The sequence below is a fragment of the Syngnathus typhle genome, linkage group LG8 (genome assembly GCF_033458585.1).
Source record: "Syngnathus typhle isolate RoL2023-S1 ecotype Sweden linkage group LG8, RoL_Styp_1.0, whole genome shotgun sequence".
NCBI classification, from domain to species: domain Eukaryota; kingdom Metazoa; phylum Chordata; class Actinopteri; order Syngnathiformes; family Syngnathidae; genus Syngnathus; species Syngnathus typhle.
This window is the reverse complement of record NC_083745.1, coordinates 10,688,507-10,705,676: the sequence shown is the minus strand read 5'-3', so window position 1 is coordinate 10,705,676 and position 17,170 is coordinate 10,688,507. Positions and strand designations below refer to the sequence as shown.

The window sequence follows — 17,170 nt, the reverse complement described above, 5'->3', positions numbered from 1 at the left end:
GTGCCGTTTTCACCCCACTAATTAAGCATGACTGTCTGGGTCAAATGTTAAATCTGCAACTTATTAAGCCAACAGCTGGTCTAAATCGGGAAACCAGATAAGAAGCTGTTAGAGATATCCGTACTAAATTGGTTACCCACAGCAGGATGTTTGTTAGGATCAAGATGTTTCATTTTCAACTGTGAGTCACCGGAATGTTGTTTACTCACATTTAATAAGATAATAATTTCAGTTTCTCAATCAAACTTTAAAATTGAAGTGTGTAGTAAAAGGCCAATGCAAGTAAGATTCAATAATTATTAATTGGCAGTTTATTATAAGAAACACAAATTGTTGCTCAGGGAAAATCAAGTCAGTAACAGACAACACACAATTGCATGAAATAATGTCGGAGTTATTTGTCGATGTACTTTTTTTTTTTTTACTATTAAAGAAATCTTTAACGTGACGAATATGACATGCATTGACAAATGAATCACAACAAGAAGAATATTTACAAATAAGTAAGTATAATTGTGTGATACAAGCATGCTTTAACAACAACAAACTAAATAATGTTTTTTTTATATTTTTTTTAGATTAAACAATCAGTGCACAGAAAAAAGAAGGGTTCTGGAAGAGGCGAGATCTTTTCAATAAAGTTCTGTGTTAGTTTCGTACAGCTCTTTGTCCCCCCCCCCCCCATTGACAAATATTTTGCCTAAAGTAATTACACCAGGGTCATGACCTTCAATGAGGCAGGCTGGAAGCGCCGAATCTTCTTTTTCAGGGCTCGTGAAGCTTTGATGCGGCAAGCTGAGGGCTCTGGTCGTGGGAGTTGCTGAAGGGTCTTTCCAACTGCAGTGGGCACCAGAGAAGCTTCCGCCCATACCAGGTCGCCGCACTCCTCCGCAAGGCTATCCAGATGGTCTCCTTCCTCCACGGACAGGCTGCTGTCAGAGTCGGAAAAGGATTGGAAACTCTGGCTGGATTCGCTATCGCCGAAGCGATTGGTGGTGTTATCGCTCATCTCCCCATCGCTGCTCGCGGCAATGGTGGAGTGGAAAAGCGACATGCATTCAGCTGAGTACTCAGACTCACATCGAGGTGGGTAGAGGTTGGACACGTGATAGGGTGCTGCCGGGTACCTGGCATTGAGTTTAGCATTGAATGAGTTAGAAGACATGGATGACATGAAGGGATGATGAGGTCCCATCCATTGGCCTGATTTGGCTAAATGCATATTTCCTGGCGCTTGCGCAAAGAGTTCCTTAGACCTCTGACGTTGAGCACACAAACTTTGGAACTTCTCGGCATCAGATAACCACTTGGCCGCTCCGTGTCTCTTCTTTCTCTGCTCCTGCTCATACTCTCCACATTGCAATCTGCGGCTTTTGATGGATTTAGTAGCAGCTGGAGTAGGGTGCGGCTTTGGATGGACCTTGTGGGTGTAGATTATTCCGGGGCCACACTGGCTTGAATCTGAGCCTGAGCCTTGTTTATGCTCCTCAGATGGACAGCAGGGGTATTTCTGGATGACCTTCCCTTTTGCTAGTCTTCTCGGATCTCCCTTGGATTCTCTGGCTCGTTCGCAGGATGATTGCTGCTGCCTCAACGCTCTCGGCTTCTCACTGCTCCTTCGTCTGATTTTTACAGCTTTGGTTTTACGATCAGCTTGTCTCACCTTGACCCCTTGAGTTCCAGCAGGGACAAATTTGGCATGGACAAACTCAGGGGAGCCATTTTGCACCTCAAAGACTTGACTGTCCTCTGTGCTTGAACTGTGAGACATGGCTGCTCTTTGTCTCTGAGCCTTCTTCTCTGTGGGCCTCATTTCCCCACATGCTTTTTCTGCGTGGCCCCTAGCTACAAAAGCAACATGCGTTTTGTCCATCTTCCTCAATGATGAAGTCGTGACCTCATCAGAGCTGTACTCTCTCATCACAGCAGGAGAGGAATACCCATATGAAACCTCCTGAGGTCTCCCAGACTGTTGGTGGCCTTCATTATCAGTTTTTTCTTGACTGGAATTTGTCACGCAGTGTCCCTTCTCTTCATTATCTAGTGGTATGGCCTGAGTTGGGGGAGGTTGAGGAAGAGATACCAGTTTCTGTGGAAACACAGTTACGATTTCAGGTGGTTTCCTCTGATAGTCACCGTGGGTCTGCATAGCCTCGGCGGCCATTTGAATGTGAGATTTGTTGGAGCCGCGCTGGAGGAGCTTGTCAATGTAACCCAGAGTCTTGGTATCATAGCCCATCTCAGTACCCTGGAGCATGTCGGAATCACGCACTGGAGGCCGGCCGCCATCTGTGGCTGATTCACCACCTTGGAAAAAGATTGGACTTTGGAGGGCAACAGCATGCAAGGGACTTGGGTAGTGATACAATTCAATTCCATTGCGGGAAACCAAATTGCTCTGGAACTTCGGGTCCATTGTAGGGATCTTGGGATTTGGGCACATCTGTGGTTTCTTAGCATCCATTGGTTTATAGTTCAGTCCTTGATTTATCATCCTGTCTAGGTCACCTGGTAAGCATAAACAAGAATGAATAGTTTGATTGACCTGCTAGTGAAAATATGTATTTATAATTCACGTGCTAACACGCGAAAACGGACTTCTAAAGGAATGTAAACGAACATTTGGAGAAATACTACATTGTCCTAAAGGTTAGACACGTTTCCTCAATTTAGAAGTTTTATTTTGACTTTTAAATGTTTTTTTATTTTGGGGAAAAAAAAAAAATCTACGATGTAGTGAAGCCGCGATAAACGAAACGCGAAGTAGCGAGGGATCACTGTACATTAAATAAAGCATGCATAACTATTATACTATGATTGGTTCAATGATGTTTTTGCTTCATCTGAATTAAACGGGAGTGTCTACCTGTTGACACAGGTCTTGGCCGTCCAAGTTCAGTGACAGTAGAGCTTGCTCTGATCCTACTGCTTCCAAGATGAAGGCCTGTCGCCCGGGTAGCGTTGGGATGGGAGGCACCTTCATCGGCCGAACGACGACGATACACGTCGGCTTGAAATGGTGGGCTCGCTTGAGAATTAGCCGGACTTGCGGAAGGGGGGGGAAGACTCGTCTGGGAGGATGACAGGCACTCACTGTACACTGAGGTGCAGGAGTTTGACAAGGAGCAAGAGCCACCATCACTGAGCTCATAGAAACCTGGAGAGAGAACAATTACTTAATGGCAAAACTCGATTGACTTTACGCTTTCCTCTTTAAATGTAGAGCATACTGGGGGGTAATGTAAGCACACACACCTGAACTTGGCCTGCTGTCACTCTCCAGCTGCTCAGTGGAGGCCTTGCTGACATCCAGCTTCAGCTCACTGATTTGTTGATCAAGCTGCTGAAGGTGAGTCTTCAGTCCAACATCCTTTTTCCGAAGACGAGACTGTAAGAAAAATATATTCTTTCAAGCAAACCTGGGAACATAGTCTCCATTCAGCACGGGCTAATACACAAGTCAGTGTTCATTTATATTTAGGTCACCAAAAAAAAGAAGCCGGAAACACTTGTGGACAACCACTGTACTGTCCTTAGAAAAAGAGGTGCTACTCAGCAGTGGCTGATGATTAACCCCAGCAGGACATGGGGGAGCAAGGAAAAGCAGTAACTCATTTCTCCCCCACCGCGAAGGCTGGCCATTGTGTAAACTGCTTAGAGGAGCAAAGATTGGGGGTTGGGATGGCCGACTGTTTGCTCTGGCATTTACTGTTACAGTTGTAAATATTTCTTGAAATCATGTTTATTATTTAACACATGCATTTATTTTCCTGCAACTACAGTACAACTATGTGTAGCACAAATATGACTAAATGTATGGCTAATGTAATTTAAGATGGGATGTAAGATAAGATAAGATAAGATAAGATAAGATAAACCTTTATTATTCCCTCAATGGGGAAACTCCTGTGTTAGCAGCAGTACACTTAACATATACACACACACACGCATGCGGGGAAGGGGGTAAAGATTTTAAGAAGTAGAAGGTATATATAATTAAAAAAAATATGGACAGTAAAGAGTAAAGAGGATTTGAACTCTCATATGCATTACAAGTATCACATAGGAAATCTTTGTAGGCATGCGTGATTGTCCTTGCTCTTCCTGCAGATGGTTATAAGAGCAGCACACATGGCAAAACGGATAGAACCTCACATTGCCAGTTGTCAGCAACACTCAAGGGCAGCATTGATTGTGACTCTCTATTCAAAAAAAGCACACACCATCCCTCATTTTATGATATATTCTGGCATTAGCGGTTAATGATTGTGACTGCCCCCCCCGCAGTTCACGCCACACACACACCATACTTCTCTCAAGCAATGAAGCTGATTTATGACTCCACTCCTGCTTCCTATCTCCAGCTGAGTACTTGAAAGTTTGCTACTAAACCAAGGCATGAGAATCAGGAGCTGAGTACAATATTCACATTACATTCAAAGGAAGGGTGACAAATATGTGATTTAAAATATTGTCATCAGATTGCATAATAATGACAGAGCTCTATCTTTGATACATATTTTGTGACTTTGCATTTAAACAACTTCCTACCAGCTGTTGTTTCAGGGCCGTGAGGGTCGCCTCCAACCGCTGCTCCTCCGCCCCCATCTTCCTGGCGTCCTCCGGTGTGGCGTGCTCGAAAGTGACCGGTTCTTCCCGGTCCGCTCTGAGCGCCCAGCTCACCATGTCGCTCTGTCTGTCCCGAAGCAGATGGAGCTCTTGCAACCCAGCCAGGGCGGCCTGGAGCCTCTCTCCGACCCTGCCGCGGTCCATTCCCACGGCGCCGCTCATCATTCCCACGTATGAACCCTTAGTACTCAGCATGCTGGAGGTCAGACACCGTGCATATCCAAAACGTCATAAAACGGAGCAGAAATCGCAACAGTGAAGGGCAATGACGTGCTTGGTCAGTGTCTTGCGACTGTTGACCTCCTAGGCTTTTAAACTACCTGATAGAAATACTCCGGAGCTCATTGGAGATTGAAGCTCCTCCCACAGACCAAACGGACCCGCTCCCTATTGGTTGCCCCCTGGGCCCCATGCAACATCTGGTTCTAATCTCCCTTTTCAAGTGTTCCCCGGAGCTGCCAAGCCACGCACAAAAATGTACGCCATTAAGTGTGATTGAGCTATTTTCTAAATAATCCCCGTTTTTCTGACTATATTCCTATCAAGAATAAATATTACATTTTCCACATTACACACACGCACGCACGCTGTCTTGTATTAAAAATGAAAAATAAATAAATAAAACAAAATCACGCTTCACTTACAAACAAAAATATCACCCACTGTGTATACGCAAGTTGTTTATGTATCTTCTGCCACCTAGTGGGAGATAATTTAATTGTTCCGCCTATCACTACATAGGAGTCTCTGGCATGGATACATTATTTGTACCGGCTGAATAATTTTTGGACCGGTTAATTGATGGTTAGCCGCTGTTAGGAAATCAGTCAAGTTGACGTGGGATTTTTTTTGCGTTGTCAGCAGCAAGAACACAAAAGTGGATCAAGCAAACCTCTGTAAAAACTCTTAGACAACTGCGCCCTCTTGTGGAAAAACAGAATACATATATTTTTTTCTCAGGGTCGGCGGGGTCGCGTATGATAAGAAATGTGTGAGGTATAAATATAAATCCTCTCACTATCGTGCCACTTCAATTACCACTCGCCTGTCTGTGCTGCAAGTTGAAGCTGACACAGTCATGATGGTGAAATAATGTCTTGACAAAAGAGTCAACACTCAGATGTACTCAATGAGATTAATGTTCGGAATTTTAGTTTCATTTGTACTAAAGTAATTAACGAACGACGCATTAATGATGCTGTGCTCGATTGTTTTCTAATCAATTTTGTTCTTTTGTTTTGTGTAGTGGAACAGATTTAAAAAAGACCTTCCTGTAAATCCATCCATTTTTGTCTTCTGATTGTCCTCGTTGAGGTCAACCACAGGGGTCACACAGGGCACACATATATAAACAGAAAATCACTTACACTCATATTCACACTTTGTAGACAATTGTAGACCCTTAAGTCAACATACTAAAACATGTATGCTTTTGGAAAGTGAGGTGAAATTGAAGCTAAAATGCTTCGAGAAAACCTACACAAGCAAGGAGAGAAGTGACTCTATATCAAAGTGACTCATTTGAAACAGAGTAATTTCAGGCTCTTCACACTAGAGGGCAGTCTCACACTAATTTCCACCCTTGCCTACTGGTTCACTTTTTATTGTTTGATTCCCACACTCTTGGACTTTGTGGTTTGCTGAGGTCTTTAATCCAAGTGCTGCCTGTGTATCCAATTGATATTTTTCACAAGCACAAAATGCAATCCCGTGTCTATTCCATCACACACATGTGTCACAATTTCATCAAGATGGGGACATTATTTAAGGCCACTCGTCCCAGTGATAGCATCATGTCCTTGTGATGCTGCTGACAGACAACACTGCATTGTGAGGCCTGGATTGTCTCCTGTGCCCCCATCTCCTTCAAAGACAAGGTGACATCAGCAGGATTGGCCACGTAGACAATTTTCTAAAATACAGTAAGCCCCGTCTCAAAATTCTCATTTCTTTATTGTGTGAAGGCGAAGGCCTTCACACATATGTTATTCTACACCATTCTCTATTATTATTATTATTGTGTGAAGGCGAAGGCCTTCACACATATGTTATTCTACACCATTCTCTATTATTATTGTGTGAAGGCGAAGGCCTTCACACATATGTTATTCTACACCATTCTCTATTATTATTATTATTATTATTCTCTTTTATTCTCCACACTTTTTTGTCCACTTTCATCTTCCACATAATTCATCCGATTCACTCCATTCCACTTTCCACGTATTCCAAATATTCACGCGATGAGCGCTTCCATTTTTCTCGTTCCGAAAATTTTCCGATTCCGCAAAATTCCCAGAATTCCGACAAATTTTTCCCCATCCATTCTTAATGGCACATTCGACATTTCACAAAATTTCGTTTTTCACCTCTAACTTCTACATTTTTCAACCGATTCAACCCATTCCAACTTTCAACTGTTCATCTTTCGCCTACCTATTCCACAACTTCCCACTTACCAAAAATTCCAAATTTTCAAATTTGAAATTCAACCAAAATTCTCTCAAATTCCGTTTTTCTACTCTAATTTCTACATTTTTCAACCGATTCAACCCATTCCAACTTTCAACTGTTCATCTTTTGCCTACCTATTCCACAACTTCCCACTTACCAAAAATTCCAAATTTTCAAATTTGAAATTCAACCAAAATTCTCCAAAATTCAGTTTTTCCACTCTAATTTCTACATTTTTCAACCGATTCAACCCATTCCAACTTTCAACTGTTCATCTTTTGCCTACCTATTCCACAACTTCCCACTTACCAAAAATTCCGAACTTTCACGTTTGAAATTCAACCAAATTCTCCAAAATTTCGTTTTTCCACTCTAATTTCTACATTTTTCGACCGATTCAACCCATTCCACATTTATTCCCTTTATTCATCTTATGCTTACCACATTCACTCCCATTCACCCCCACTTCCACTATGCTTACACAATTCAACCCTTGACCCCCAATTCCAGTGTGGCGGCCATCTTGGATGACCCTGAAGTGCCACCAATGAACCCAGAATGAACCGGAAGTGCCCCAAATCAAACCGAAAGTGACCCCAAATAGACCGGAAGTGACCTCAGGTAAACCGGAAGTGACCCCAAATCAAACCGGAAGTGACCCCAAATGTACCGGAAGTGACCTTTTTAGACCGGAAATGACCCCTAATAAACCGGAAGTGACCTCAGACGAACCGGAAGTGACCCAAATTAAACCGGAAGTGACCCAAATAAACCGGAAGTGACCCCAAATAGACCGGAAGTGACCCCAAATAGACCGGAAGTGACCTCTGGTAAACCGGAAGTGACCCCAAATCAAACCGGAAGTGACCCAAAATGAACCGGAAGTTACCTTTTTAGACCGGAAATGACCCCAAATAAACCGGAAGTGACCTCAGCTAAACCGGAAGTGACCTGTTTTAAACCGGAAGTGACCCAAATAAACCGGAAGTGACCCCAATTAGACCGGAAGTGACCCCAAATAGACCGGAAGTGACCTCTGGTAAACCGGAAGTGACCCCAAATCAAACCGGAAGTGACCCAAAATGAACCGGAAGTGACCTTTTTAGACCGGAAATGACCCCAAATAAACCGGAAGTGACCTCAGCTAAACCGGAAGTGACCTCAGCTAAACCGGAAGTGACCTGTTTTAAACCGGAAGTGACCCAAATAAACCGGAAGTGACCCAAATTAGACCGGAAGTGACCTTATTTCAACACTAAGTGCCCCAAATAGCTACATTTGCGCTAACGTCTTCGTTTTTTGTCCGATTTAACCCGTTTCAACATTTTTACCCCAAAAGTGAACCTCCTGAGGCCGTTTTTTTTGGTTTTGTTCCAAATTTAGAAAGATTTTGGCGCAATGGTTTTTTTTTATTTTCCCATTCATTCTCTATGGGGATTCAACATTTGCTCTAACTTCTACATTTTTTAACTGATTCAACCCGTTCCAACTTTCAACTGTTCATCTTTTGCCTACCTATTCCACAACTTCCCACTTACCAACAATTCCAAATTTAAAATTCAACCAAATTCTCCAAAATTTCGTTTTTCTACTCTAACTTCTACATTTTTCTACCGATTCAACCCATTCCAACTTTCAACTGTTCATCTTTTGCCTACCTATTCCACAACTTCCCACTTACCAAATATTCCAAACTTTCAATTTTGAAATTCACCACAAATTCTCCAAATATTCTACATTTCTCAAGTAATTCAACACGTTTCAACATCGTTCGGCAGCATTCCCCGAAAAAGTTATTCATACATTTCGCCTTCACACGCAATTTCTCCAGAAATTGCAAAATTCTAGTTATTATTATTATTCTCTTTTATTCTCCACACTTTTTTGTCCACTTTCATCTTCCACATAATTCATCCGATTCACTCCATTCCACTTTCCACGTATTCCAAATATTCACGCGATGAGCGCTTCCATTTTTCTCGTTCCGAAAATTTTCCGATTCCGCAAAATTCCCAGAATTCCGACAAATTTTTCCCCATCCATTCTTAATGGCACATTCGACATTTCACAAAATTTCGTTTTTCACCTCTAACTTCTACATTTTTCAACCGATTCAACCCATTCCAACTTTCAACTGTTCATCTTTCGCCTACCTATTCCACAACTTCCCACTTACCAAAAATTCCAAATTTTCAAATTTGAAATTCAACCAAAATTCTCTCAAATTCCGTTTTTCTACTCTAATTTCTACATTTTTCAACCGATTCAACCCATTCCAACTTTCAACTGTTCATCTTTTGCCTACCTATTCCACAACTTCCCACTTACCAAAAATTCCAAATTTTCAAATTTGAAATTCAACCAAAATTCTCCAAAATTCAGTTTTTCCACTCTAATTTCTACATTTTTCAACCGATTCAACCCATTCCAACTTTCAACTGTTCATCTTTTGCCTACCTATTCCACAACTTCCCACTTACCAAAAATTCCGAACTTTCACGTTTGAAATTCAACCAAATTCTCCAAAATTTCGTTTTTCCACTCTAATTTCTACATTTTTCGACCGATTCAACCCATTCCACATTTATTCCCTTTATTCATCTTATGCTTACCACATTCACTCCCATTCACCCCCACTTCCACTATGCTTACACAATTCAACCCTTGACCCCCAATTCCAGTGTGGCGGCCATCTTGGATGACCCTGAAGTGCCACCAATGAACCCAGAATGAACCGGAAGTGCCCCAAATCAAACCGAAAGTGACCCCAAATAGACCGGAAGTGACCTCAGGTAAACCGGAAGTGACCCCAAATCAAACCGGAAGTGACCCCAAATGTACCGGAAGTGACCTTTTTAGACCGGAAATGACCCCTAATAAACCGGAAGTGACCTCAGACGAACCGGAAGTGACCCAAATTAAACCGGAAGTGACCCAAATAAACCGGAAGTGACCCCAAATAGACCGGAAGTGACCCCAAATAGACCGGAAGTGACCTCTGGTAAACCGGAAGTGACCCCAAATCAAACCGGAAGTGACCCAAAATGAACCGGAAGTTACCTTTTTAGACCGGAAATGACCCCAAATAAACCGGAAGTGACCTCAGCTAAACCGGAAGTGACCTGTTTTAAACCGGAAGTGACCCAAATAAACCGGAAGTGACCCCAATTAGACCGGAAGTGACCCCAAATAGACCGGAAGTGACCTCTGGTAAACCGGAAGTGACCCCAAATCAAACCGGAAGTGACCCAAAATGAACCGGAAGTGACCTTTTTAGACCGGAAATGACCCCAAATAAACCGGAAGTGACCTCAGCTAAACCGGAAGTGACCTCAGCTAAACCGGAAGTGACCTGTTTTAAACCGGAAGTGACCCAAATAAACCGGAAGTGACCCAAATTAGACCGGAAGTGACCTTATTTCAACACTAAGTGCCCCAAATAGCTACATTTGCGCTAACGTCTTCGTTTTTTGTCCGATTTAACCCGTTTCAACATTTTTACCCCAAAAGTGAACCTCCTGAGGCCGTTTTTTTTGGTTTTGTTCCAAATTTAGAAAGATTTTGGCGCAATGGTTTTTTTTTATTTTCCCATTCATTCTCTATGGGGATTCAACATTTGCTCTAACTTCTACATTTTTTAACTGATTCAACCCGTTCCAACTTTCAACTGTTCATCTTTTGCCTACCTATTCCACAACTTCCCACTTACCAACAATTCCAAATTTAAAATTCAACCAAATTCTCCAAAATTTCCTTTTTCTACTCTAACTTCTACATTTTTCTACCGATTCAACCCATTCCAACTTTCAACTGTTCATCTTTTGCCTACCTATTCCACAACTTCCCACTTACCAAATATTCCAAACTTTCAATTTTGAAATTCACCACAAATTCTCCAAATATTCTACATTTCTCAAGTAATTCAACACGTTTAAACATCGTTCGGCAGCATTCCCCGAAAAAGTTATTCATACATTTCGCCTTCACACGCAATTTCTCCAGAAATTGCAAAATTCTAGTTATTATTATTCTTCTATTTTATTCTCCACACTTTTTCGACACGTTTCATCTTCCACATAATTCATCCGATTCACTCCATTCCACTTTTCACGTATTCCAAATATTCACGCGACGAGCGCTTCCATTTTTCTCGTTCCGAAAATTTACCGATTCCGCAAAATTCCCAAAATTCCGACAAATTTTTCCCCATTCATTCTTAATGGCACATTCTACATTTCACATTTACGTCGTTCCAATTTCAAATTCACATCATTCAACACATTCTAATCACATTCGGAAGGATTCTCGACATTCCCAAAATTCCCAAATTCGAAAATTTCACGTTTTCACGTTAAAAATTCCGACAAATTTTCACAAAATTTCGTTTTTCACCTCTAACTTCTACATTTTTCAACCGATTCAACTCGTTCAAACTTTCAACTGTTCATCCTTTGCCTACCTATTCCACAACGTCCCACTTACCAAAAACTTCACATCTTTTATTTTGAAATTCAACCAAAATTCTCTAAAATTTCGTTTTTCTACTCTAATTTCTACATTTTTCAACCGATTCAACCCATTCCAACTTTCAACTGTTCATTATTTTTCTACCGATTCCACAACTTCCCACTTACCAAAAGCTTCACATCTTTTATTTTGAAATTCACACCCAATTCCCTTTCCCTTCTCATTTCTACATTTTTCAACCGATTCAACCCATTCCAACTTTCAACTGTTCATCATTTTTCGACCTATTCCACAACTTCCCATTTACCAAAAACTTCACATCTTTTATTTTGAAATTCACACCCAATTCCCTTTTCCCTTCTCATTTCTACATTTTTCAACCGATTCAACCCATTCCAACTTTCAACTGTTCATCATTTTTCTACCTATTCCACAACTTCCCACTTACCAAAAATTTCACATCTTTTATTTTGAAATTCAACCAAGATTCTCTCAAATTCCGTTTTTGTACTCTAATTTCTACATTTTTCAACCGATTCAACCCATTCCAACTTTCAACTGTTCATCATGTTTCTACCTATTCCACAACTTCCCAAAAACTTCACATCTTTTATTTTGAAATTCACACCCAATTCCTTTTTCCCTTCTCATTTCTACATTTTTCAACCGATTCAACCCATTCCAACTTTCAACTGTTCATCATTTTTCTACCTATTCCACAACTTCCCACTTACCAAAAACTTCAATTCTTTTATTTTGAAATTCACACCTAATTCCCTTTTCCCTTCTCATTTCTACATTTTTCAACCGATTCAACCCATTCCAACTTTCAACTGTTCATCATTTTTCTACCTATTCCACAACTTCCCACTTACCAAAAACTTCACATCTTTTATTTTGAAATTCACACCCAATTCCCTTTTCCCTTCTCATTTCTACATTTTTCAACCGATTCAACCCATTCCAACTTTCAACTGTTCATCATTTTTCGACCTATTCCACAACTTCCCACTTACCAAAAACTTCACATCTTTTATTTTGAAATTCACACCCAATTCCCTTTTCCCTTCTCATTTCTACATTTTTCAACCGATTCAACCCATTCCAACTTTCAACTGTTCATCATTTTTCGACCTATTCCACAACTTCCCAAAACCTTCACATCTTTTATTTTGAAATTCACACCCAATTCCTTTTTCCCTTCTCATTTCTACATTTTTCAACCAATTCAACCCATTCCAACTTTCAACTGTTCATCATTTTTCGACCTATTCCACAACTTCCCACTTACCAAAAACTTCACATCTTTTATTTTGAAATTCGCCACAAATTCTCCAAATATTCTACATTTCTCAAGTAATTCAACACGTTTCAACATCGTTCGGCAGCATTCCCCGAAGAAGTTATTCATACATTTCGCCTTCACACGCAATTTCTCCAGAAATTGCAAAATTCTAGTTTATTTATTACAGTGATGCATAAATGACAGGAAAAACTAAATGTTCCAGATGGCAGAAGGCTAATATTCTTACGACAGGATAATACCTTTCAACAACAGGTCCATGATTGACAAGAAATATTAGTGTAAATTAAAATAAAATGGGATTATTTCAGTATTCTTTTTGTGACATTTTTGTTTGGTTGTGTGCCCTAGGAATCGCAAAATGCAAATGTGACTTAGCGCTCTACTTTCAAGTATTGAGTTAGTTTTTGAAATGTGGGAGGAAACTGGAATTCCCAGAAAAGATCCACGTAAGCATGATGAGAATACACAAACCCCACGCAGAGATTTTCCATCAAAGATTCGAACCCATATCTCCTGACTGTGACATCATACCTTTCTCTGCTGAAGGTTCTACTTGCTCATAGTGAGTTGCGTGATTTTGTCGTAAGTTACCAAATATGTTTCCTGGCCCTTTAAAGGAACAGGTATTGTGTAGATAGATAGCAACGGAAACAATGGAAGACACTGCCACACACACACAAAAGGATGCACAGTGTAGAAATCACCTTGATAAACATGGGGTGTTGTCACATGTGGGAAAAGGCCAGTGTGGCGGAATCGTGCAGTGAATCTCTTGTCTATTCTTGGCAAATGATAAACAATCTTTTCATATTTAGGCATCACAGCGTATGACTTCAAAGTAAGCTAAATCTGATAGCATTGTAAGCGACTGATACCAAAAAGGAAGAAGATTCCTATAATACTGTAAACCATGTGAGTTTTAAACACAGTATGTGTAATGTACGGAATTCCCATGTGGTTTGTCTGATTGGCAGGATTTTGTGCAATCTAAGGATCGTTGACTTCTCACCTCTGACAACCAGGTTCAAAATTTGTTTAGATAAATGGAACAACAAAAGAACACACTTCTGTTATAACCTATGGAAAAATCACACACATTAACCAACAGATGCTTAACAGGTTCGATTTTGTCTCTTTGTTTTTGAGCAATTCCAAACTTACATCTGAGACTATTTTTCCATATGAGGAAATTTAGAGAAGCTTTTTTCACACAGCCTTTGTTCTGCTCCCATTCTGTCACTGTCCAAGTGACTTGGTTCACAGTCACATCACAATCCAGCATGTCAGTTTTCTATTCTCTGTCTGTGGAGCAACTCCAAGATCTATCTCTTGATGAAATCTGAGATTAGCTGTTTAAATATGTGGGTTTCATTTTTGATTAGAAGTTGCTCATTCCAAAAAAGTTGAAGTTGTGTCTTTTCTTTGTACTTGGCTTACTTTTCTGGGTTAAATAGAGATACTTTTTACTATTTCAACACAACAGCTCATGTCGGTTGACATTATGCTTAAATTCTTTACATCTGTTTAAATTTCAGACTTTTCAAAGGTAATTGTCGCTTTTGGCTGACAAGTATTCATTTTACTCTATATGTGGTGTAGAACTCCTTTGTATCTCATAAAAAGCGGTTTCCAATATTTTCCTTCCCCTTGTTTTGCTACATGAGAGAGACAGTTTTTTCTTTAAACAGCTCCCAGTATGATGTAAGGAAATTTCACACCGCTATAAACTAAAACCACAATGCTATATTATTTAAATAATGTCCATATGACTCAATTTGAAATAATGCTGTCAATCAACCGCTCAGTGACTCCACATCAAAAAATTGTAGATCAATTGGGAAAGATGTGAACTTGATCAGCAGTATATTTCATCAACTCGCATGCTTTACGTTGACTCGTTTTTAGAGTACCAAAAAAAAAAAAAACCCATACACATGAGAGAGACCTTTATGCTGTATGCTCACAAAATTATCTCCTCATCAAATTTTATTTGAGCTGAGCAAACTTCTGTTTATTCAGCAAGTGAGCGAGACTGGCTTCCATGCAGTGTAGCCCTGTAAATCATAAAGACATCGGTCTACAATAACATTGATTTAGCATTGCTTTACTACTTAAGAGTGTGTGCAGCGTTCAGCCAAGTACCCGATGAGAAGCAAAAACAGTAAATGTTCCAAAGCTCTTGTGTGACAAGCAAGACAGCCCTTGTGGAAAATACACACACATATTATTTTTGTGAAAGCCCCAAATTAGGTTGTCAAGAAATGCACGCAACACAATCAAAATGAATGTAATGTTCATTTCATTATTATTATTTTTTATATTGTATGTTTGCTTCACCAACAGTGTTTATATAAAACACAGAGATAATTTTTATAGTGTGTTTATGTATTCATGTCTATATGGGCATGAGATGGAGAAAAACACACGACCTCATTTACCTACTTTACACACTATATTTCAGGCATGGGTATAAAAATGTCCAAGTCATTGCAATGGACTCTTGGTCTCAAGTGGCTCATTATTTTTCATCTATTTTTTTTTTCTAAATATGAGGAACACATTGGAGTCGGTATGATTTTCAAAAAAATCCTTCACTGACCTTAGCTGCTTTGCAGTCTTTCCAAATAAAGACAAAACCCAGTTTCACTGGTCAGATACTCGAGAGCCACTTTATCCATTCATCTTTATAGACCACACAATATCATAGCTGTATTTTTAACTTTGCAGGCATGCAGTGTCATATTGAGCAGCGGGCTATTCCATAACATGGAGTTTGTTATTATAGCTCTGAAGGAGCTACTTTTAAACAATATGCTCAGGCAAAAAGTCTCAGCGTCCACATACTATATTTCTTCTTTTGGCTGAAGATACAATTCATTGTGCAACTATATTTGAGTCTGCAGTTAGGAAACACAACTGTGGTTCAATGGGACGGCCCAAAGACATGTTTTGCACAAAGGACTTCTGTTTTGAGGAACGGATAATGTTTTCATGTCTGCTTGTGGCATGCAATTTTCAGCAGTTAGCTCACTCGACTAAAATGGCTCATAAACTACAATTCCTGCCATGAAAATATCTGTGCACAACTGATTAGCATGTTGTTTCACCACAATCTTCCTGTTCTATTGTTTCACTTTGTCAGTGATGGTTAAAAATATTGCATTTTGTAATCTAAGCTGCTTCTTGCTCACTTTTAATTGTAGACGTTTATCTGTCTTTCTATGTTTTTTTTTTTTGCCCCCCATTTATAGAACTGTCCTATGAGTTTTCAACATCAACACGCTGCTGACTATCTGCACATAAGAGCCATCCATCATAGATAGAAACATACAACTGCCACATTCCCCCATGTTTTGCCTCTTTAAAAACAGAAGCTGTCAGCATATGTGCCATTTTTCACCAGTAGCTGAACAAAAACAGCTTACTGCTCTCTCCTCGGCTGCATATAAGAAGAACTAAAACCATTCATTAAAGTGTATTTAAATGTTCATTCGAGTGGGGGGGGGAGACCACATGGAAAACCTCAGTGACCCCTTAACACTTGCACCTGAACAGTTCAAGCTGTCCTCTGGTGTGCTAATCCGCCTGAAGTCCTCCATGAGAGCTCATGTGGCCCAGAGGAGATGGACTGGAGGCAATGAGGCTGACAGCACCAACACAGCTGGCCTTTAAGGCTGAACGTCTCCCCAACACACACACGAAACCCCACCCATCACCCCCTTTTACAAATCTGATGCTCCCCACAGAGGAGAAAAGCCCACTTGTCTTATTCAATGTCCACCATGTGCTCACCCCATGAAGAACCTCACTTCCAGGTAGAGAGTGTTTGGTACTGAGGATATCATTTGTGTGCTCCTTTAGGACCACACAAGACTGTTGTGTACTTATTTCAATAAACATGAGAAGCAACTATTGCCAGATTAATGCTTAATTTTGCCCAAACAAAATTCAGTTTGTCTTCCAGATGCGAACGACGACTGAAAAATATTCACAGGAGACCAAATCATTTGTTTCTCATGCGATTTATGTCTGAGGAGAACTCACAAATAGATAGTTAACATTTTTGGACAATTTTCAAACCAAATTCAGTGCACTAACTGAAAACAAATGAAATGTATCTCTCCGTGAGGAGGAGCAATTATCTCAATTATGTTTCCCTCCTATCAGAGACCAAGTGTGTGGATTAGGAATGTTTGTCACAAGATAATATTGAGCAAATTTCTCAACATCACTCCCCAGATATTTGAAGAATGAGAACTATAAACTCTCTGCTGAGGTCTTGTCTTATTCTGAGTGATCTTCTCCTTTGAGCAA

General features: G+C 40.3%; 1 protein-coding gene across 1 annotated transcript; it reads right to left on the bottom strand.

Moving 5' to 3' along the window:
• Positions 1-293: 293 nt before the first annotated feature.
• dact2 (dishevelled-binding antagonist of beta-catenin 2) lies at positions 294-4,956 on the bottom strand. The gene is made up of 4 exons (XM_061285767.1): positions 4,552-4,956; positions 3,256-3,388; positions 2,867-3,157; positions 294-2,508 (listed from the first exon to the last, which is right to left on the bottom strand). The coding sequence occupies exons 1-4, from the start codon at positions 4,822-4,824 to the stop codon at positions 710-712; spliced, it is 2,496 nt and encodes an 831-aa protein (XP_061141751.1). The 5' UTR covers positions 4,825-4,956; the 3' UTR covers positions 294-709.
• Positions 4,957-17,170: the final 12,214 nt, after the last annotated feature.